This window comes from Moschus berezovskii, chromosome 2 (assembly GCF_049115385.1).
Source record: "Moschus berezovskii isolate FMDL1 chromosome 2, NW_MosBer_1.0, whole genome shotgun sequence".
NCBI classification, from domain to species: Eukaryota; Metazoa; Chordata; class Mammalia; order Artiodactyla; family Moschidae; genus Moschus; species Moschus berezovskii.
In genome coordinates, this window is record NC_142461.1 from 29,999,802 (window position 1) to 30,020,828 (window position 21,027).

The 21,027-nt window shown below is 53.1% G+C and overlaps 3 protein-coding genes across 7 annotated transcripts in view; 1 reads left to right on the forward strand and 2 right to left on the reverse strand.

The window, feature by feature from the left end:
- The first annotated feature begins 224 nt into the window (after positions 1 to 224).
- AAMP (angio associated migratory cell protein) lies at positions 225 to 5,139 on the forward strand. Of its 2 annotated transcripts, none has more exons than XM_055398478.2 (11): positions 225 to 423; positions 895 to 1,050; positions 1,709 to 1,828; positions 2,328 to 2,467; positions 2,722 to 2,866; positions 3,146 to 3,229; positions 3,330 to 3,445; positions 3,602 to 3,705; positions 3,844 to 3,934; positions 4,090 to 4,244; positions 4,644 to 5,139. In XM_055398478.2, the coding sequence occupies exons 1-11, from the start codon at positions 303 to 305 to the stop codon at positions 4,717 to 4,719; spliced, it is 1,308 nt and encodes a 435-aa protein (XP_055254453.1). In that variant the 5' UTR covers positions 225 to 302; the 3' UTR covers positions 4,720 to 5,139. The 2 variants fall into 2 exon arrangements, with proteins under 2 accessions (XP_055254453.1, XP_055254454.1); XM_055398479.2 differs by having other exon boundaries at positions 898 to 1,050.
- Positions 5,140 to 5,497: 358 nt separating this feature from the next.
- GPBAR1 (G protein-coupled bile acid receptor 1) lies at positions 5,498 to 8,715 on the reverse strand. Of its 4 annotated transcripts, none has more exons than XM_055397873.2 (3): positions 8,499 to 8,715; positions 6,942 to 7,033; positions 5,498 to 6,679 (listed from the first exon to the last, which is right to left on the reverse strand). In XM_055397873.2, the coding sequence occupies exon 3, from the start codon at positions 6,632 to 6,634 to the stop codon at positions 5,645 to 5,647; it is 990 nt and encodes a 329-aa protein (XP_055253848.2). In that variant the 5' UTR covers positions 6,635 to 6,679; positions 6,942 to 7,033; positions 8,499 to 8,715; the 3' UTR covers positions 5,498 to 5,644. The 4 variants fall into 4 exon arrangements, with proteins under 4 accessions (XP_055253848.2, XP_088683770.1, XP_055253849.2 ...); XM_088827644.1 differs by lacking the exon at positions 8,499 to 8,715 and adding an exon at positions 7,553 to 7,571; XM_055397874.2 differs by lacking the exon at positions 8,499 to 8,715 and adding an exon at positions 7,184 to 7,275.
- Positions 8,716 to 14,363: 5,648 nt separating this feature from the next.
- The window catches only part of ARPC2 (actin related protein 2/3 complex subunit 2), a 28,499-nt gene continuing 21,835 nt past the window's right edge, over positions 14,364 to 21,027 (reverse strand). Inside the window, exons 8-11 of the mRNA XM_055397556.2 lie at positions 19,402 to 19,528; positions 17,799 to 17,899; positions 17,429 to 17,529; positions 14,364 to 14,820 (exon numbers count right to left, since the gene is read on the reverse strand). Of these exons, the coding sequence (XP_055253531.1) occupies positions 14,796 to 14,820; positions 17,429 to 17,529; positions 17,799 to 17,899; positions 19,402 to 19,528 (354 nt within the window). The 3' untranslated portion in view covers positions 14,364 to 14,795. The remainder of the gene's footprint in view (positions 14,821 to 17,428; positions 17,530 to 17,798; positions 17,900 to 19,401; positions 19,529 to 21,027) is intronic.

Sequence of the window (21,027 nt, forward strand, 5' to 3'; positions counted from 1 at the left end):
AGGAGAGCCCCGGAAGCGCGCACGCTCGCTTGTTTCCCTCCTGTTGGGGGCGGAGTCAGGTCGGGCGGAGTTTGGGTTTTCCTCGCCACACCTCGGCCTCGTCTCCCACTTCTTCCCTGTGATTGGTGACTCAGCCGGTCCACCCCCTTCGCTATTGGTCAAGAGGCCGTCGCTCTCCCTGCCGGGGGAGTCGCCTACGCCTACTTCCTCCCGGGAGGAGGGGCCCGAGTTCCGCGTCGTCGCGCAGAGCTGACTCTGGGAGGCGTTTGGGCCCAGAGAAGTGGGTCCGCCGCTTGCGCCGCATGGAGTCCGAATCGGAGAGCGGGGCCGCTGCTGACACCCCCCCGTTGGAGACTCTAAGCTTCCATGGTGATGAAGAGATTATCGAGGTGGTAGAACTGGATCCTGGTCCGCCGGACCCGGGTAAGAGCTGCGGATCCTCAGGCCATGGGACAAGAGGGCTCTTACCCCTGGCCTTTGACCCCGGCTTTTCCCCCCTCTGCTCCCCACCGCACCCCACCCCACCTGTCATTCCTACCTACCTCCTTCGCCCTTCCCCTCTCCCCCAGCCCCACACTTAGTTCTCAGGCCTGGCCCGGGGTGGGGGTTCCCCTGACGCCTCCCCTGGCCCTTCCCCTCACACACCCCCTTCCCATCATTCCCTCGGTCCTCCCTTCCCACTCTGTCTCTGGCCAACCCCAGGTCCTCAGAGCTCTCCGGTCCTCCCTTCCGCACGCCCCCTCCTCCCTGCCGCCTCTCACCCCCTCGCTTCACCCCTCCTGTCCGACCTCACCTTGCCCTCTCGCCACATGACCACCCCCGCCTTGGGCCTCCCCACACTTGCCATCCCTCTTACCGCCGGCCGCACACCATTTGTTAACCCTCTTCCCAAAGCAGATGATCTGGTCCAGGAGATGGAAGATGTGGACTTCGAGGAAGAGGAAGAAGAAGAGGGCAATGAGGAGGGCTGGGTTCTGGAACCCCAGGAAGGGGTGGTCGGCAGCATGGAGGGCCCCGACGACAGCGAGGTCACTTTTGCATTGCATTCTGGTAGGTCCCTGGGGAGATCGGTCCTAAGTTCAGTCCAGGTGGACATTTGAACATCATCTGCTGTGTAGCAGTGGGAAAATGTTGCCTTTGTGGTGGAGGAGCTGTTGGCAGTCGTTGAGACACACTTGGGTTCAAATCCGGTCTCTGATATTTGGTTGTCTATGATCTTTATTGATGTCTCTGGGCTTTAGTTTTCTTTTAAAAAGTTGTCATTGATAAAAGTTCCTTTACTCTGAATTAGGAGTAATAGTACCTTTTGGATCATCTTTTGGATAATCCTCTTAAATATTAACTCTTGATAAGGAACCAGTAACGCAGGCTTTCCTCACTCAGCCCCCAACCTGGTGGCATCCCACTCTGAGAACTGTAAGCCCTAAACACGTTCCTTCCTCTTGTGCACCACAGAAGTGTGGGGTGAAGGGAAGAACACAGGAGAGCGATGTGTCCTGGGGAGGGACTTAGAATTTGGCAAGCTTGGGGAGGGACTTCTCCAACAACCGAATGCTTGAAACTTAGAAGAGCTTGGATGCACCCTTCTTTTCCAGGAGGAAAGACGTGTTGCTTTAGGTGGAAGGAGGTGGGCTCCCCAAAGGTCCTGAAGGACAGGACTCTAGGTGGGAGCCCCACCTCCTTACTCTTGGAATATCTCTTGGGACAGCATCCGTGTTCTGTGTGAGCCTGGACCCCAAGACCAACACCTTGGCAGTGACAGGAGGCGAAGACGACAAAGCCTTCGTGTGGAGGCTCAGTGATGGGGAACTGCTCTTTGAGTGTGCAGGTGAGGGGTCTCGGTGAAGTCCTGGCTCTTTGGAGGTCTTAGGGGGCTGGCCTGCAGTGGTTGTGCATCCAACAGCCATTTATTGACCCCTGTTTTGCCAGCTCTATGCTTGGCCCAAGAGCCCCAAAGAATATCCTAGTCTGTTGTGGGCATGGGGGAGGGAGAAACTGATGGGCCGAGGGAGTCAGGAGGCGACACTAGTGATGGAGGATGGGGGTGGGAAGAAGGCTGTGGATATTTCAGGCGGAGGTGTGGTGTGGGCAGAATGGGGAAGACATAGGTCTGGGCTACACACGGTCAAGTGGGGGCCCAGCAGTGTCTTGCCTGGGGAGAGCTGGGGGTGTTGGCTCCTGCAGCAGCTCTGAGTTTGGTTACCTGTTCTGGGGGGACTCATCCTTTTTTTCCCAGCTGGTACTTTCTGGGGGCCGGATACCTGGGTCCTGTATCCCCAGCACCAGGTACCCTGACATTCTCTTCTCTTTCTGCCCACTCTCTGCAGGCCATAAAGACTCTGTGACTTGTGCTGGTTTCAGCCATGACTCTACTCTAGTGGCCACAGGAGACATGAGTGGTCTCTTAAAAGTGTGGCAGGTGGACACAAAGGAGGAGGTCTGGTCTTTTGAAGCAGGAGATCTAGAGGTGAGATTGTCACAGTGGCATTCAACTCTGAGGGCCAGGTGGAGTAGGGAGAGCTTGGGGGCCCATGCCACCTTGAACAGATCAAGCCAGCTCTGAGCCAGTGCTCTCCCAGAGGACAGCAGGAGTGTCTGGGCCCGTCCCCTGGGATGTCCCCACTGACTCGGAAGCAGGGAGAGCTTGGTGGGGCTCCAGGGGCAGACTCCTAGGTGAGATGGGGTGAGGGGTACCCCTGTTGAGCCTTTGTCTCTGTCCAGTGGATGGAGTGGCACCCTCGGGCACCTGTCCTCCTGGCGGGCACGGCTGATGGCAACACCTGGATGTGGAAGGTTCCGACTGGTGACTGCAAGACCTTCCAGGGCCCCAACTGCCCGGCCACCTGTGGCCGAGTCCTCCCTGATGGTGAGAGTGGCATTCCTGAGTGTGGACGGGTGGGGTCTGGGTTCCACACCTGCCTGGCACCCTCCTGGGCCATGGTCAGCAAACTCCGAGGTCTGCTCTTGGGAGCAGTGACCTCCCAGGACCAGAGCAAACAGCTCCCCCTTCCTTAGCTGGAACTGGGTCGTCCCTGGGGCACTGTCTGCTCCCTCGCTTCCTTGCCTGCCTCCCTCCTCTCTTGCCTGATGTGCTCATGTGTCTGTGCTGGTTGTCGTCTCTTTGCCTGCCTCTCTGATCCTTTAGGGAAGCGAGCTGTGGTTGGCTATGAAGATGGCACCATCAGGATTTGGGACCTGAAGCAGGGAAACTCTATCCACGTACTAAAAGGTATCGGAGGTGGGGAAGGTGTTAACCTAGGCCTTTGTGGGGAAAGGGCCGAGACCTGGCTCACGATGAAGCCTGACTTTTCCTCTCTGCTTCATCCTAGGGACCGAGGGTCACCAGGGCCCTCTGACCTGTGTCGCCACCAACCAGGATGGCAGCCTGATCCTCAGTGGCTCTGTGGACTGCCAGGCCAAGCTGGTCAGTGCCACCACTGGCAAGGTGAGTGGGACCCGGAAGTCTGGCTGTGGGGCCCTCCGCTTTCCGCATCTCCGTTTCTTCTCTTCTTCTTCACTCAGCCTCCTCGCCCCAGTGCCTTTCTTTTACTGGAGAATCACGTTTCCAGGCCCTCTTCTGATCCTCTCCTCTGGCTCATAGGTGGTGGGCGTTTTCAGACCCGAGACTGTGGCCTCCCAGCCGAGCCTGGGAGAAGGGGAGGAGAGTGAGTCCAACTCCGTGGAGTCCTTGGGCTTCTGCAGTGTGTGAGTGTGAGCGTGGCCTCAGCCTGGACACAGGAGCAGGGGGCTTGGGGGAGGGGGCTGGGCTGGGGGCCCAGGGAGGACAGAGGGCAGTGAGTGCAGGTCCCTCCACGAGCCGTCATGATGCTCTCTTCTGCCCAGGATGCCTCTGGCAGCTGTTGGCTACCTGGATGGGACCTTGGCCATCTATGACCTGTCCACACAGACCCTCAGGCACCAGTGTCAGCACCAGGTACAGGCTGTGGGGAAGCCCAGGTTCCCTGGGAGCATCTGCCCCTGACCTGCCTCCTGTCCAGTCCTCCCTATGGTCCATCATCCCTTCCTCCCTCCTTGAGAGTTGGGAGCAGATGCCTCTGACGCACCCCACTTCTGTGTACCCTTCTGCAGTCGGGCATTGTGCAGCTGCTGTGGGAGGCAGGCACCGCCGTGGTTTACACTTGCAGCCTGGACGGCATCGTGCGCCTCTGGGATGCTCGGACTGGCCGCCTGCTTACTGACTACCGGGGCCACACGGCCGAGATCCTGGACTTTGCCCTCAGCAAGTAAGTGAATTGGGCAAGGGCTGGGGTCTCTGCGTATTTGGAAGGTGAGAGTAGCATGTGGGGGCCCTTAAAGCGTGGGAGGGTTGCTAAAGGAAGCTGGGACCCAAGCCGTGCTGGGGGCCTGCGGGAGTCATCCTCTGTTGATGGTGTGGCCTCTCATCTCACTCTTGGGCTTGGGCTGGGCCTGCCTCCCCCATGTGGGGAGCTCTCCCCTGATCCCCAGGCTGATGGCTGGCTTCAGGAGTGTTCACTGGATGTGGACTGGTCAGCCCAGTGCCACGCACTAGCGGTTTAGAGTTGTGGATACACTGGAAGAGCCCCGCAAAGTGCTCCTGGGTGGTGGGCTTGGGGTGGGCCTTAGGTTCTCCAGTGCTTTCCAACCGTGCTTTCTGTCCACAGAGATGCCTCCTTGGTGGTGACCACGTCAGGGGACCACAAAGCAAAAGTATTTTGTGTCCAGAGACCTGACCGCTAACAGCTGCAGTGTCTGCTTTGTGTCTGGTGTGGAGGGGGTGCAGGGAGACCCCCCACAGCAGAGGTGGTCGGGTAGGAGGGGAGGGGAGGGGCAGGGCCGCGGACTGCTTTCCAGCCCCTTCAGACGGACCGGACCGGCTCCCTCTCCGTCTCTTCCTCTTCTTAAGAACCCACCCCTCGGGCCCCTCCTCCCCCCCCCCCCCCCCCCCCCCGCCCAGACCTGGCAGATACTTCAGACGGAGGTTCAGACCTCTTTCTTTCACTTCCTTTGCTGGTGTGAGCCATGGGGGTGTGTGTTTGTATGTGGGGAGTAGGTCTTTGAAGTTCCCGTTCTTTCCCTTCCCAAGTCTCTGGGGGTGGAAAGGAGGAAGAGATGTTAGTTAACAGATTTTAAAAATGTAAATAAAATATACTTCCCAGAGACGTGTCTGTGTGGATTTTGTGGCTGGATGTGAGGAGGAACCAGTGAGGGACATGTCAGGGTGTTGCTACCCTCCCCCTTTGCTGGATTTCAGGGTTCCTCAACTCACCGCCCTCACCTACAACTGCCTGCCTATCAGGAATCTCCCTGGATATATATCCTGTAGGTTCTTTCCCCAGCTGTTCACCTGTCCCTCCCTGGCTAAACATGGAACCTCCCTGGATCCTCTAGGTTCTTTCCCCAGCTCTTCACCTGTCCCTGCCTGGCTAAACATGGAATCTCCCTGGATCCTCTAGGTTCTTTCCCCAGCTGTTCACCTGTCCCTCCCTGGCTAAGACACGGGATGAGATAACCGTCACCTGGGCCAGGGGAGCTTTATTCAGTCAGAGTGGGGTCATACAAGGACACTCTGATCCATGATCCAGATCCACGGGGACACGTGGAGACGGGCTTGGCAGCCAAGATGGATGGATGCTTCTAATTGGAATGAGCAGAGGCCCTCCCTCTAGTTCAAGACGAGGTCCACGCTGCTTTGGCTGCTGGTATGGTAGGCGGTGCTGGGGCCAGGACTGCCCTGGGGTCTGCCCCGCAGCATTCGGAGCCACCTCTGGGCGGCTGCCCTCCAGGGGGCTGTGTAGCGCTGATCACCCAGCCCCATGGCCACGGGCACAGCCGCTGCACTGGCGCTGCCCAGTGAGATGAGGGACAGCAGTGTTCCAGGCCCCAGTGGCGGGCGCTGCTCAAAGGCCAGGACAGAGAGCAGCAGGGTGGCCACGTAGGGCCCCCAGCACAGCCCGAAGAGCAACGTAGCCCCGGCCTGCGCCCTGGCCTGCCGCCAGGTGAGGGCCCGGGCCAGGGCTGAGGGCGCCCCACGGCACACAGCCCGCTCCAGCCGGCGGATGTCCTGCAGCTGGCGGTGTGCAGTGACCAGCACGCGGACCGAGAGGAGGGCGGCTGCGCCCACGGCCGGCAGCAGGAGCCCATAGATTTCGAGGTAGAGGTAGGGGGCTGGGAAGACAGCCTGGGAGCTGCAGTTGCCACCAGGGGCCCAGTGGTTCCAGCCCAGGGCAGGCAGGCTGGCAAAGAGCAGGGGGGCAGCCCAGGTGAGGAGCAGGGCCAGCCGCATGCTCCCGCGGGGCCGCAGGGGCCGCAGCACGGCCATGTAGCGCTCCCCGTGCACCAGCAGGAGGTTGGCGAGCAGGGAGAGGAAGCAGAAGTTGGGAGCCAAGTAGAGGAAGAGGCAGGACCAGTAGCCCCGGCGGCTCTGGCTCCATAGGACAGGCAGCGCGGGCAGCGCCAGCCCGGTGAGCAGCCCTGCCAGCAGCAGGCTCAGGAAGAAGCAACCAGCGGGTGGGCTGCGCAGGCGGCGGTCCCCGGCGATGCCCAGGGCCAGGAGCAGGTTGGCAGCGACGATGAGGCTTGCCAGGGCCAGGGAGAGCCCCAGGGCCCCTGCAGGAATGGGGCTGGGCACCTCCCTGGTGCTGTTGGGTGTCATCTTGGGCCTGCGGACGGGGGAGACCTGGAGCAGCAGCACGCATGCCTGGACAAAAGATGGGGTGGCTGGAGTTAGGATGGGGCTGCGGATCACTGTCCTCTCTCAGCAAGTTGTTGTTTAGTCGCTAAGTCATGTCCGACTCTTTGTGACCCCAGGGACTGTAGGTCACCAGGCTTCTCTGTCAATGGGATTTCCCAGGCCAGAATACTGGAGTGGGTAGCTAGTCCCTTCTCGATTGAACTATTGAGCTATTCCCCAGCCAGGGACTGAACCCGCGTCTCCTGCGTTGGCAGGCGGATTTCTTTACCTCTGAACCACCAGGAAAGCTATCCAGAGGTTGCAGACCAATGGACTGTGGACCATATCCTGTTTGCTGATACACATTTTTCCTCCAATGAACTGCCAATTAAAATTTACATAAAAATTCATGGTTTTGGTTAAAAAAAAACAATCAGGGCCTATGCAGTAGCAACCAGCTAGAGCTGAGCTGTCACTGCCTTCAGAAAGCTCCCCATAGCCCCCACCCAGCCCTTTCACCATTTCTGTTACCTGCCTGACCCTCTCTCGGCAGCTGTGTTTATGCCTCTGGTTAGACACACACATCCCCACAGCATTTGGACCATCCCCGCCTCTACCAAGTGAGGACTCTAAATCAGCCAAAGGGATGGGATGGAATCTGGCTGGTGTGTAGTGGTCCTCTGGCCAGCCAACAGCTGACAGCCTCCTTTGGGCCATGGACGGCCCCTGGACCAGGGGCTAGTGCTGGGGTAGCGGGGGGGCGGTGGATATAAATGGAGAGTGGTCCCTGTCTTCAGATGCTTGCAGGCTGGTTGGCACCAGTGTCTTAAAAGGTGGTAGGTTGCTAAGGATTGGGGGTCGGGTGGGGTGGGGCAGAAGTCAGTCTGAGGCAGGGCTCACTGAGTTAGCAGCACCGAGGGGCTGCCCTGTCCCCAGCAACTCCCTTCCATCTGCCTTGTGACTGGTTACACTTCAGTGAGCAGCCTCCGGGTAGGACTTCCAGCCCATAAACTTGACGTCCGCACCAGGCTAGCAACGGGGCCTTTCCTGGGAACTGGAGGAGGGGAAGAGTTGCTGAGGGCGGGGGAGGGTTGGCAGTGAGTGTGGAGGGCAAGGGGGACTGCAGTGAGCCCAGAGATGGAGCGGGAACTGCTGGGCAGGTCTGGCCTCTCTGCAGCTCTGACCTGTCCCAGTCCTCCCATGCCCTGGCCCTATTGCCACATCATGGGGATGAGGGAGGGGTGTCCTGCCTGGGTCCTGTGGGAAACTCCTGCTTCTGTCAACAGGGGAGCAGCTGCTGTTGCTAGGATCAAAGTCGAGAAGGGAAGGATTCCTACCTGCCCCCTCCCCGGGGTCAGAGGGTCGAAGGGCCTCAAGGCCACCCTGAGCACAGGAGACGCTACCCCTTCTATTCCCAGCTCCCCCAGGCCGTTGCACCCCTTTACCCTCAGCCTGGTTCCTCTTCCTCAGTGTCCCCCAGTGCCCTCTGCTGGGAACATCTTTCCCTTCCAGACGCCCTCTGGTTTCTGTTCCCCTTTATCCCCGCACTGCTAACTTGATCAAACCCCCGGAGATATCAGGGTCCTGAGACTTCAAACCTGGACTCTGGAGTCGCAGGCTGGAGCTCCCAGCTCTTCGCAGGGAGTGAGTCTCCCACCCCACCTCCACCAGAGCAGCAAGAAAGGCAGGGTCAGCCCTGGGGGGTGGGGGAACTTAGCAGTCACAACCTGGAGGCTCTGGTGGCTTGGGCTGGGTGCAATGGCCTCTTCAGGCCCTGAGGCTGAGGCCTCCAGGTGTGGCCCGGGGGCCGGGTGGGGGCTAGGGTTAGGGTTAGGTAGCTACTCACATGATTGTAGGTGACAGGTGTGGCTTGCCCAGCCTGGACTCCCCTCCGAGTGTCAGGGAGTTGTCCCAGCCAGCGCTGCAGGGCTTCTGGCGACGTCTGGTGTCCTGACGGTTGAGGTCATGGTACCTCCACTGTGTGGAGACAGCAGGGACCCCAGCTCTCCGCTGCCCTGGCTCTGCCCTTGCCTGGGATGGAGCTGAGGCTGGTGGGACCCAGCCTGGCCCCGCCTCTGGGGGTGGGGCCTGACACACCCTGAGCTGCTGTGCTGGGAAGGCTTCCTCCCCTTTCCCCCGGGCCCCCTCCACGTCCTCCTCCTGTACCAGTGGCCCTGTCTCCAGCCACCGGACATAGCTTGCCACCAAGGAGGCAGCTTGGAGCTCTCTGGTCTGCTACTGCTTAGCTAATCTGAGAAATGCATTCCAGTTAGTGAACAATGTTTTAGTCCATCCTCCCCACCTCCCGGCTAATATATTTACATTTTATAAATATCAGTGGCCAGCCAGCTGATAGCACATCCAGCTCTGTAATTCTGCCAGTCTGCTGAGTACAGTCTGATGGTGGCGGTGGTGGGGGCCTTTGGAACACGAGAATCTTCGCTATCTTCCCTTCCTATCACCTGATGGGAACTTTCAGCTTTATAAAGCCAGACTTGCCTTCTATAATCTGGGGTCATTCCACACTTTTCTCAGTTACTTTGTGAGTCACGTTTTGGGCTCAGAGGCACGAATGGCTCTGGGGGTGTGACTTTGGGCAAGCTATCTCTGGGACTCTATTTTCTCACCTGTAAAATGGGAACAAGGCAAACCATCAGTCAGTGTTGCCAGGAGTCTTATGGGATAATATATGTAACTGCATATACGCCACTGCTGGACACCTAACAGCGGGGGGAGTCTCAACAAATGATATCCTTCTTCTCTCTTCCATGAAGACTAAGAAACAGCCAGTGCTTGAATCAGAAGGCCTGGGTTTAAATCTCAGAATCCTAGTTGGATCCTATTTTTCTGGCTGTGTAAACTTGAACAAATTATTAAATTCTCTTACCTCAGTTTCCTCATTTGTAAAATGGGGGCTCACACCGTTTTCATCTACCTTGAGACTAAATGAGAAAATGTGGGGAGACTTCCCTGGAGGTCCAGGGGTTAAGACTCTACCCTTCAACTACAGGGGCACAGGTTCAATTCCTAGTTGGGGTATATCCCACGTGCCACATGATGTGGCCAAAAAAAAAGTGTAATAAGGACTTGGATCACTGGTTGGCACAGCAGCAGTCAATGAAAGGATCTTCTGGGCTTCTCTGTTCGTCCCCTCTGAGAATTCCATTGAAATAAGCGGATGAAGAGCTTGTGAATAGCAAGAGGGTGGATGTGAGAGTTGGACTGTGAAGAAAGCTGATCGCCGAAGAATTGATGCTTTTGAACTGTGGTGCTGGAGAAGACTCTTGAGAGTCCCTTGGACTGCAAGGAGATCCAACCAGTCCATTCTAAAGATCAATCCTGGGTGTTCACTGGAAGGACTGATGCTACAGCTGAAATTCCAATACTTTGGCCACCTGATGAGACGAGCTGACTCACTGGAAAAGACTCTGATGCTGGGAGGGATTGGGGGCGGGAGGAGACGGGGACGACAGAGAATGAGATGGCTGGATGGCATCACCGACTCGATGGACATGAGTTTGAGTGAACTCCGGGAGTTGGTGATGGACAGGGAGGCCTGGTGTGCTGTGATTCATGGGGTCGCAAAGAGTCGGACACCACTGAGCGACTGAACTGAACTGAATGACACTTTCACTCCACAAGGAAACACAGGAAACTGAGTGAGAGGCAGGGCAAGTTCAAGGCTAGGAAGCCCTCATTTCCCTCTTGTGTCAAGTGTAACTTTGGGGAGAGGGAGAGAAGCAGTTACATTTTCCTGAGACCTGAAATGGGAGGAAACGGGCTAAAACTGCAGCAAGAAAGCTGGAGGTTAGACATTAGGAGAAGCTTTCTTGTTCAAGAGCACATACAGATGGAGCAGGGGGTCCTCTGCCCTCTCCCAAGCAGTCAGCCCTGGGCCTGAAGGGCTGCAGGCCTGAGAGGGCTGGCTCTGCCAACTCTGCACAGCAGTCGGGGTCCTGGAGAGAAGGGCCTCTGCACAAAAGTGGGGGAAGCATCCAGTCTCAGGCCTGTCCTCAAGGGAGCTGGTGGCTAGGAGCACGCAGCGTTCCAGGGGATGGCTCCCGGCCCCACGCTCTCTGCTTGGCAGAAGTCAAGAGGCTCTGGGAGAGTTCAGACTGGGGTCTGGACAGAAGTGGGAGCGGGGCCCCTCGGATACTGGACTGCCAAGAATAAACAGACCTCCTCTTGTTCCCAGCCCTGGCCTCCTCCCGGCAGCCTCCAGGATGTCTGTGTTTCTTCTCCGCTGCTCTGTCTAAACAGTGTGTGGGATGACGCGTAAAGAGCAACTCTGGGAGCAGGAGTCGGGCAGCCTGGGTTCTGTCCTCCGCTCAGTCGTTTCCTCCTGACTTGATCGTCTGGTTCCTCTGTTCCATCAGTCCCTGGACTGACTCATCCACAGCCTTTTCTCCTTTGCTCACAGGAGGGCTCTGATGCAGACAGTCTTCGGATGTTCCAATCAGCTGACTCCTGGGGCCCAAGTCCCCACCCCAGTCCCCCTTCTCTCCTCAGGTCCAGCCTGTTATCACGATGCCCGATGTGAACAGGGGCAGGAAATGCACCTGGGTCTCCTCTGTCACTCTGTTCTCCAGGGTATTTAACTTTTCTGTTGACCCTGGGTGTCTGGGACTGGGTGGTGAGGGTCGGGGGTACTCAACTGACTGGATGAACAGAGGCAAAGGGGTGATGAGTGGCTATCGAACTGTTCAACCCTCCCCAGATGCAACAGCAGACAAGCCCCTGGGGATCTCTGGAGGGTTGTGGGCGCAATACCGTGACCAAGACTGAGGAAGCCCTAAGTCAGCTGTATGAGCAGAGGAAACTGGTCCTTCCCTAGGGGTCAACGACAGATCTCACAGAAATTTAACAGCGCTTTTAGTAATCCCCAGAAGGGGGCAGCATTGCTTGAACTCAGAATAGCCCCCAGACTAGACCCAGGCTTGGGTGTAGGGCCTCTGTGGCTGCTGGGCTGAGGCTGAGGGTCCATCAGGCCTACTTTGAATGAGACTGAAGGAACTAAAATGGTAACAGAGCAGCAGCAGCTCTGGGTATGTGGGCTGACACAGTAGCTGGTGTTACTTCCTCTTCCTGGCTTCAATTTCCTGCCCTCTGGTTCCACACTTCCACTTCCTGTTACTGTCTTCATCTGCCCACCAAGCTCCTGGTTTTTAGATTCCCCACGTCCTGCTTTCTCCAGACTTGGAGATAACCAACACCTTCCTCACCTCAAACTGCAATATGAGGGCCACCAGCAAAAAATATCACCATTTTGAGGGAGGACCTGAAAAACCCCAAAGCAGAACAACCTTGATTTATGCTGCCCCTTCTGATCCCCTTGGGAGTGTAAGAATGTAATTAAGATTTATTAGAAAGCATTATCAACTATAATTATAGGCATTATCAGTCAGTTCTTGTGTTCGACTCTTTGCGACCCCATGGACTGCAGCACGTCAGGCCTCCTTGTCCATCACTCCCGGAGTTTACTCAAACTCATCTCCATTGAGTTGGTGATAACCATCCAACCATTTCATCCTCTGTCGTCCCCTTCTCCTCCTGCCTTCAATCTTTCCCAGCATCAGGGTCTTTTCAAATGAGTCAGCTCTTCGCATCAGGTGGCCAAAGTATTGGAGTTTCAGCTTCAACATCAGTCCTTCCAATGAACACTCAGGACTGATTTCCTTTAAGATGGACTGGTTGGATCTCCTTGCAGTCCAAGGGACTCTCGAGAGTCTTCTCCAACACCACACAGGTTAAAAGCATCAATTCTTTGGCACTCAGCTTTCTTTATAGTCAACTCTCACATCCATACATGACTACTAGAAGAGCCATAGCTTTGACTAGATAGACCTTTGTTGGTAAAGGAACGTTTCTGCTTTTTAATATGCTGTATAGGTTGGTCATAACTTTCCTTCCAAGGAGTAAGTGTCTTTTAATTTCATGGCTGCAGTCACTATCTGCAGTGATTTTGGAGCACCAAAAAATAAAGTCAGCCACTGTTTCCCCATCTATTTGCCATGAAGTGATGGGACCAGATGCCATGATCTTAGTTTTCTGAATGCTGAGTTTTAAGCCAACTTTTTCACTCATTATAAATGCCTACTATGTGATAGGTACTTATTTGTTGTTTATTCCTTTTAAGAGCCCAGTGAGATAGGTGGAGTCATGCCCAACAAAGATGAGGCCACTGGTGCTCAGATTAAGAAATCTACTCAGTTACATAGCTATTAAGTGGAACCTGGATTCAAACCCAGGTCTGTCTAAACTTTTGCAACTGTCCAGTTTACATCCCAGCTCACCTACACCTCCCACCTTTGACCTTTGGGCAAAGAAGCATATCAGCACTAATTGAGACTAGAGCCCATTTTCCCCAGCCCAATCCTCAGTGTGCTGAAGCCCTCCTCCAATGGGCTTTGGCTGAAGTTACAGTGGGCCATTGTCCATAATGGTGAAGAAGGGCCCTTGAGAAAGAGCTAAGTGTGCCCAGGAAGCAGATGTAGACAAAGCAGCCAGTTTGGAGGGGGTTTTCATCAGTATGAGTTTTTATGCTGATGAAGTCTTGGAATTAAGACAGTTCCTTACGGTTACAGATGTAAAAAAATACTTAATGCCTTTTCTTCTCCTAACTCCGTATCTTCTAAGCCATTTTGGTTTTGCCATTTACAGCACTTTTCAGGAATCCAATCCCCATTATTGGCAAAATACAGTTGAGTTCCAACTTACTAAGGAGGTATGTTCTAAACTCAGCGGGATGGCAAACACAACTTCTAGCAAAATTACCTTCACAACCCCCTTGCACAGGGGTACAGAACACATCTACGTCACTTGTCTCCTAACAGATCTAACTCAGCCCAGTTTTCCATCCACCAGCAGGAGGTGACGAGAGGCCACATCCCAGGAGAACACGGGGCAGACTTGGCAGTGAACTCTCTCCACTGCCTCATCAAGGGGATAGCACTCTCCAGGGTACTTGTTTGTTGAGGGCACGGCAACATAACTGATCCTGAGCTTTCCAGGATCTCGTTTACAAAGAGTAAAGTGAAGTTTTGATGACTAAATGACCTGTCCCTTCAAATCTGACCATGACGCACAGTAAAGACATTTTTATGACCTAGTCAATATGGCCACAGCTAAGACATATTTCAGAATCAGTACTTACCTGTAATAGAAGTGATGTACTCAGCATATATGACACAACAGCATCTACTGTTCCATTTTAAAACATTGAAGATGAAGTCACACACATGAAAAAGAAACACAGGAAACAGCACACACACACATAGTGAGCTGCATGTACAGCTGGGGAAATATGAGTAAGGCGGTGACTGTGTCAACGTCAGCTTCCTCCTGGCAATTGTATTGTATTACAGGATTTCAGCACTGTTTCTTACAACTGCAGTTAATTTACAAATACCTCATAATTGTTGAGGAAATGTCAGATTTCACAATTCACTGACAGTCTCAAACCAGTCTGAAAAAATGAACTCGATGGAGACAAATTAAAAAGCTTTGCAGTGCATGTTCAAGTTTACTTAGAAATGCCAACTAAGAGCTTACCAGTGAGCCTCTCTCCCCTCTACAGGGAGGGTAAGGGTGGGCGGGTTCCTGAACCTAAACTTCTCCAGTGCACGTCTGCAGGTTCAAGGGCAGTACTGATGCATCCTTCATCCCTTTTTTTTTTTTGGACTCCCAGTCCAGAAACCAATGAATTCTCATGTAAGATAGAAAGATTTTCTTTATTAATGACCCCAACCGTATTTCTTTAGATACAGGAGTTTTGAACTCAAATACTTAGAGAAAACAAGTTAAGATTGCATTATCCTGCAACTCATTACCAGTAACATATTGCAAAGCAAAACAGCTTGGAAAAGAAGGGGAGGGAGGGAAAGGGGAGTGAGGGAGGGAAGATAAAGAAAAGGAATTAAGTTGATCAAGTGGAATTCTTTTTTTTTTTTAATTCTTGGGAACCATGAAGTCCTTGCAAGCACAGCTCGTTTTTGCAGATTATTTTCCAAACGTGTACAAAATGGAACCAAAACGGAGAATCCCTTAAGAACCTGAAGAGGTGCAACATTAAAAGCTACGATTATCCAGTAGCAAGTGTTCCAGCCTTCAGTTGCCAGCCGCTTCCTCTTCCTGTTCCCAAGAGTTAGCGGGATGAAAACGTCTTCCCCCTTTAAAACCAGAGATTAAGTGTGAAGGTTAGTTTCTGCTCACCTTCCCATCCACCCCACGCTCTGCACTAGAAATGGCGGTCAATGTTTCTCAAGCAGAGGTAGGTGGGAACTCCAGGCAAGGGTTAAGGCCCAGCTTTCACAGAAACAACCCATCAGCTCTTTCTTCCTATTGAATACTTCAGAGTACCAAGTAATAAGCCCATGAGGACAATAAATATACCAAGTTAGACAGGCGAATCACCTGCTCACAATTTCTGGATGGCCTAGATCTACCTGCATTTCAGACTGGTCTCAACCCTCTTCTAAGTAAGAGAATTTGGGGTCCTCCTAACACAGCTTATACCTTTTCAGGCTAGCAGACAGCAGTTTCTTATATCTTTCCCCATGGGGACAAAATGTCAGAAGAAGCAACCCTCCAAACTTTCCAAGTTTAAACGTGTTTTGTGTTGTCATACAATGACTACACTCAGTCACAAAACACTTGCCTCGCTTAAGGCTCCTGAGCTGGGGTGTCTTGTCCTACCCAGCATTCTAAGACTGGCCAACTTTGGGAATGGTTCCCAAAGACGGAGGGTACCTAGCTGGCACAGAAGCCTGAAAGCCAGAGTGGAGGACTATGGGAACTAACATTTTCCTGCCTGGAATGTCTTACCCTACCACAGGGGAAGCGAAAATACTTTGTTATCCATTCCCCAACAGAAAGGTCAATTCCGGCAGAGTTCTGTGGGGTGCTGATGGCTGGCTTCTGATCACAGAAGGGTTGCCACCCTCCTTCTTGCCGCTCCAGGTTCTAAGAACCGAGCAGAAGAGGGATCCTGGCTTCTCATGCTTAACCTTGGGAACTCAATCTGGTTTTCAGGGTTTTTTACCTCTTGCTTCTCCTTTCAGGGGCTCACCTCTGCCAGAGAGAGGTCACAGGACGGAAAAAGACAAAGCTGCTCTCCCTAAGTTCCAGAAAGAAAGTTTATGGACAACTGGCTCATTTCAAGGACTCATCTTTTCTTAGTCCCCCATCAGGACAGGGAGTTGTTCCTGCCCTTCCACTGCACCTGCTTTGCAGTGACCCCACGCTCCAACGCTGCTGGGCTGTGTGACGGAGCCAGGGGAGAAGCCCTGTGGGGAGACACTGGGTAGTGGCTGCCTGGTGGGCGCGTCTCCTGAATGGACAGGCAGTTACAGGGCTGAAGGTGATAGAAGCACGTGACTATTTATGACGCCCAGCCCCACCGTTTGGTGGGCGACAGGCTGGCAGGTCAGGCTGCCTTCTGCTGTACTGGCTGCTGGCTCACCTCCTGGCCTCTACTGATGGGGCCCTGAAAGTGGCACAAAATTACCTGCCTCACGCTCAAGGTCACCAAAATGGTGAGTGAGAGAAATAAGCAGGGAAAGGAAAGGGAGACTTGTCAACTCCATAATGGAGTTAAGAGTCTGCAGGGCAGCAATAACACGTGCTCCCCAGGACACACCCACTCCGCCTCCCCACCTTTCGGGTTCTGCCCATTTTTGGCTGTGCCACAAAGCTGCAGAGTAGCAGGAATGACGCTGTCATTGTGTTGCCATGGCACGTGGGCGCTTCTCTCTAAGCAGAGGATCCAGCTGTGGACTGAACACTCTGCTGGCTCTGGGAAGCGGGAGGAGCTATTCCAAAGGTCTTTGGTATCAATTTCCTAGTGAGACAGGCAGCCTCTAAAGTCTAGAAGGCAGGGGTGACTTACACTGCTCTGTATAAATGTCTGATGCTTCTGAGATTAAAAGCACTCTGCTCAGGCACCCAAGAGTCAGACCCTCTCTCATCTTGTTAAATGGCAGCAAAAACTAGCTTGGTAGAAGAGGCCAAGGGAAGGAGCCTGAAGGCCTAGGCACAATATACCTATAGAAGTTTATCCCAAGAGTGTGGGGTGCTACTCAAGAGTGTGGGGTGCTAGAAATGGCTGTGAGGGTTGTGGGGAGGCTTAGTTCATCTCAAGACGTTTAATTCAATGGGAACAAGAGACAGAAGACCAGAACCTATTACTCTATTTGGAGAACAGGATGGCCTAAACCTTACCAGAAGGGGTCCCAAGATTTGGCACCTGGCACAGAACCAAAGCCCCAAGCCCTCGACCACGCTGCTCTACTGAGGACAGTGTCCTGCACCCTTTAGGGATCTCCTCATCATCTCTATCTCAGATAAAGTTGACCTCCTCTTCAGGCAAAATTCCTGCCAAGACTCGGACCAGGAAAAAGAATGCTTTGGAATAGTTTCAGGCCTATTTATGCAACTAAATGTCCTCAAGCAGATTGTTCCATTTCTACAAAAAGACATCAAGACAGTTAAGATAGGCCTCTCAACTCAGACCCAAAGAGAACACAGTTCATCTTGGTTAAAAGGTCTGTGTTTCTTCCTAGCAGCCACTCTCCTCGATCACAGAGATGTGGAAACAAGAAGGCCCATTCAGACATGAAAGCCTGTTCGTCCCATCTTTAGTCTGCCAGGCAGCTACAGGCGCCCCGCTGCGTGTCTCACCTGCAGCCACTGCCCAGACACCTGGGTCACCGACACCCACGACCTCCTTGGTAAGCTTGGAAGAGGAAGGCAGTCCTGCTGCAGGATGGTGCTACTCACGTGATTGTTTTCATTTCCTTTTTCTCGGCATCTGGGCGTGCACGGTTCAGCACCTTGAGGAAGTCAGATGTTTTTGCCCGCATACGTGTGTGAATATAGGCCTGGAGGCAAACACAATGGGTACTGAAGCAGAAAGATGGCTTTGCTCCAAGCAGCGGAAATTATCAGAAAGGGCTGGGAACATCCACCCTGGGGCTGACATAGGGTTATGCAAGGAAGCATATATTCACCTCTCCGCTATGGAGAGAGATGGAGCAAGGTCATGAATCAAAGCCTCTAGAACCATCTCTGCAGAGTTCCTGGCAACAGCCTGGACCAGAGAGGACTTTACGCCATGAGCCTGGCAGAGGGAATGGCTGCTCTCACTCACCTTCGAGCACTTGATGTGATAGTGCAGGTAGTCCCGGAACGTGTGGATCAGGTTGATGGTGTTGTCTCGAGCACTGGCGTTGGTGTGGCGGGGGAACAGCACTGGGTGGGGGCACAGACAGGGTGTCAAGGTCTAATCACACCAATGCCAAAGGATGGAAAGACCAGCAGCCTACTGTCAGCTCCCGTCTCTCCCTGCTTTGGGACTGTCCAATTGTTTCATTAGGGCTTTCTGCCAGCGAGTGCAAATGGAGGAGACCATGGCCGAAAACCAGGGCTCCTTAGGGAAAGGGTTTGGTCCTGGCATTCATTCTGGGTCTGGATTCTCCGGCTGTGCACTGTGGAATCTACTAGTTCCTGCCTCTCAGAAGTCCCTCTAGAAGATGACAGAACTGGCTACCTGGGTGGACTCTGGAGCAATGGGGATAAGAAAACAAAGCCTGCCTGTTGTAGGTCCTTGGTGCCGAAGCAAGTAAGCATTCAGAGAAACTAGATCCATAGAGGATCATGTAGTCTGTGGTGAACACCAAACAGGAAAGGACAAGAACCTGAGCACTCCTGATGAAGAATGGCAGGATGAATTGCTTTGGCTGGGGGCTGAGAAAAAGCCCTGCCACTGCCTGACCCCATGAAGTCCTGTGTAGTCAGTCACTCTGCTTCACACCTGGGCAGACCTGCACGCCTCTCCCTCTGGCTTCTGGGAAGGCCCTCTATCTTCTGCATCTATCCTACTCAGTGGTCTCGGCATCAGCAAAATCCTTGAGTATCAAGTTTTATTGAAACGAAAAGAAAGGCCTCCTAAGAGAGGGTGGAACCACTGTGTGTCAACTTGCCCTCAAGAGAAAAGAGTGCCAGGCCAGGAGACAACTCTACTGCAGAGGTCCTGAGATGCTAATGACTGTAAGTTCACCATCAGTTTATGGACCACAAAGAGAGACATTGCTAATTAAACTGTAACAGGCTGTCCCAACCTCGGAGAGAGTAACGTGCAAAAAAAACCCACATGTAGATTCGACTTAAGGAAACCTGGTTAATCAACCCGCTTATCTCCAATAAACTCTGGTGCATCTTTAGCACTCAGGTGACTTAAAGAACTTCAGAAAAGGGGACACTTTAGTGCTGTCAGGGTCAATGTGTGTATGACTGCGATTCTAAACTGTCAGCTGTTATCAATGAACCAGCTCACTAGGCTGAAGCAAACTGTGAGGGGGTGGATGTGAATCTTTCCAGAGGGAAAGTGGGTAAGTGAATCACTGCTGGAGCTCTGGTCTAATGAGGAAAAAAACCCAACAGGTGCCAAAGGACAGAGAACCCCAACCAGCTGCTTAGCAGTGCTCATGTGGCCCTAACCCCTCCTACTTCACACCAGAGGCTACTGTTTTTTTCCCTGAGGATTTAAGTAAAACAGGGAAAAAAGGAAAATGATTACTGTATAAAAATAAAAACAGCACATGACTTGGATCAGTGCCCCATGTCATGCCTCCTACAGTCATGGCACCGGCAATAGGAAGACGCTGGCACACCTGCTTTCGCCACTCAGCCCTATTTCAACTGCAGTACGAACCCACCAAGGTGTGCAAATGTGGCAACCCCGCCCAGCTCACCGAAGGTAATGTAGCCGATGTTGTCACCCACGGCGGCATCGGTATCTTTCAGCTCTAGGGGAGGTTCCCTGTGGCTGAAGAGGACCTGTGGGGCTGTGTGGCTGGCTCTGCGTCCTTCTTTGAACTCCTGCCAGGATGAAGCAAAAAGCAACCGGAAGAGAATTTGGTGTGAGATGAACAGCAAGAACAGCAACCTATGCTTTGGGGTTTGCCCTGTGGATGTGACCTCTGAGCCCTCTGACTGGCAGAGGCTAGAAATAAATGACATCTAATGTGAAATACTGGTCTTCCCCGGTAGCTCAGCTGGTAAAGAATCCACCTGCAATGCAGGAGACCCTAGTTTGATTCCAGGCTCGGAAAGAGCCCCTGGAGAAGGGATAGGCTACCCACTCCAGTATTCTTGGGCTTCCCTGGTGGCTCAGATGGTAAAGAATCCGCCTACAATGCGGGAGACCTGGGTTCAATCCCGGGTTGGGAAGATTCCCCTGGAGGAGGGCATGGCAACCCACTTCAGTATTCTTGCCTGGAGAATCCCCACAGACAGAGGAGCCCAGCAGGCTACAGTCCATGGGGTTGTAGAGAGTCAGACATGACTGAGCGACTCAGCACAGCACAAGGTGAAATATTACCAGTGTCGGCTGCCATCAGTGCACTTCAGATTCAAAGAGGAGATATCACAAGTACTTAACAAGTCTGATCTTCAAAGAGTGAAGAAGAACACTGTTGATTTAATCCTCCTTTTGTTTTGGAAAAATATGCATGATAAAATTACTTCTGAGGCTAAACAGACAACAAATTGCAAAGCACTTGGAGAACCAGATTACGTTCAGGATAAGGATGACAGTTTATTAGTTTTTTTTGATTTAATGTGAAAGGAGGTTATATTTTTCAGGAAATTTGATTAAGATATCAAGTGGAGCAAAAGTAAGAGCTCACCCTTGACAAAATGTATCCACCCTCAGCAAACTACATAAAAATGCCTAAGGATGTCAAAACCAAGCCATTCTTCCCGGTCCTAACCTCCACATCTCAAGCTTTCCCAATCCATACATTCCTGTATAAACAGGTAAGTGATGCGAAGCATCCCCGTCTTAACTCAGATCTGTAATAACAGGAGTGGACTTTCCAGCAACGCCAGTAAAACCTACGGTTTCAACTCTCTGAAGGACAGAAGGATGGAACCAAAAGTTTTCCAAGGTCCCTGAGTTTTCTGAGCGTACTGAGAGCAAGTTACACAACCCTTCAGTCTACGACGTTCTTTCTACTGCTGCCCAGATAAAACGCTCTCTCCAACAGCCTGGACACAGCTAGTTGCTCTCCTGTGGGGGTCCCAATGGCTTGTCTGCAAACCTCCACTGTGATATTTCACTATACATTAATGCGTCTGGCTTCCCTACCAGGTTTTACGCTCCTCAAGTCAAGGATTCTTTTATTCATCTCTGTATCTAGTCCTCTGCCCTTCAAAGAGACTGTCCAGCACAAGAATGAGAAAGCAAGCACCACTTCCCTAGCTAACAGTGTCAGCACACGGTAAAGGAAGGAGCAGGGACTATACTGCCACCCGCAGCAGGAGGATACACGCTGATGGGCAAGCCCTCAGTAGCAGACATGTGAAGGAAGGATGCT

Excerpts from the sequence above, each read along its gene's own strand:
- GPBAR1 (XM_055397872.2), bottom strand. The coding sequence starts at position 6,634 with ATGACACCCAACAGCACCAGGGAGGTGCCCAGCCCCATTCCTGCAGGG.
- AAMP (XM_055398478.2), top strand. The coding sequence starts at position 303 with ATGGAGTCCGAATCGGAGAGCGGGGCCGCTGCTGACACCCCCCCGTTG. Across the intron at positions 1,051-1,708 it reads CACTTTTGCATTGCATTCTG|CATCCGTGTTCTGTGTGAGC; the intron begins GTAGGTCCCTGG and ends CTCTTGGGACAG. Across the intron at positions 2,468-2,721 it reads TTGAAGCAGGAGATCTAGAG|TGGATGGAGTGGCACCCTCG; the intron begins GTGAGATTGTCA and ends GTCTCTGTCCAG.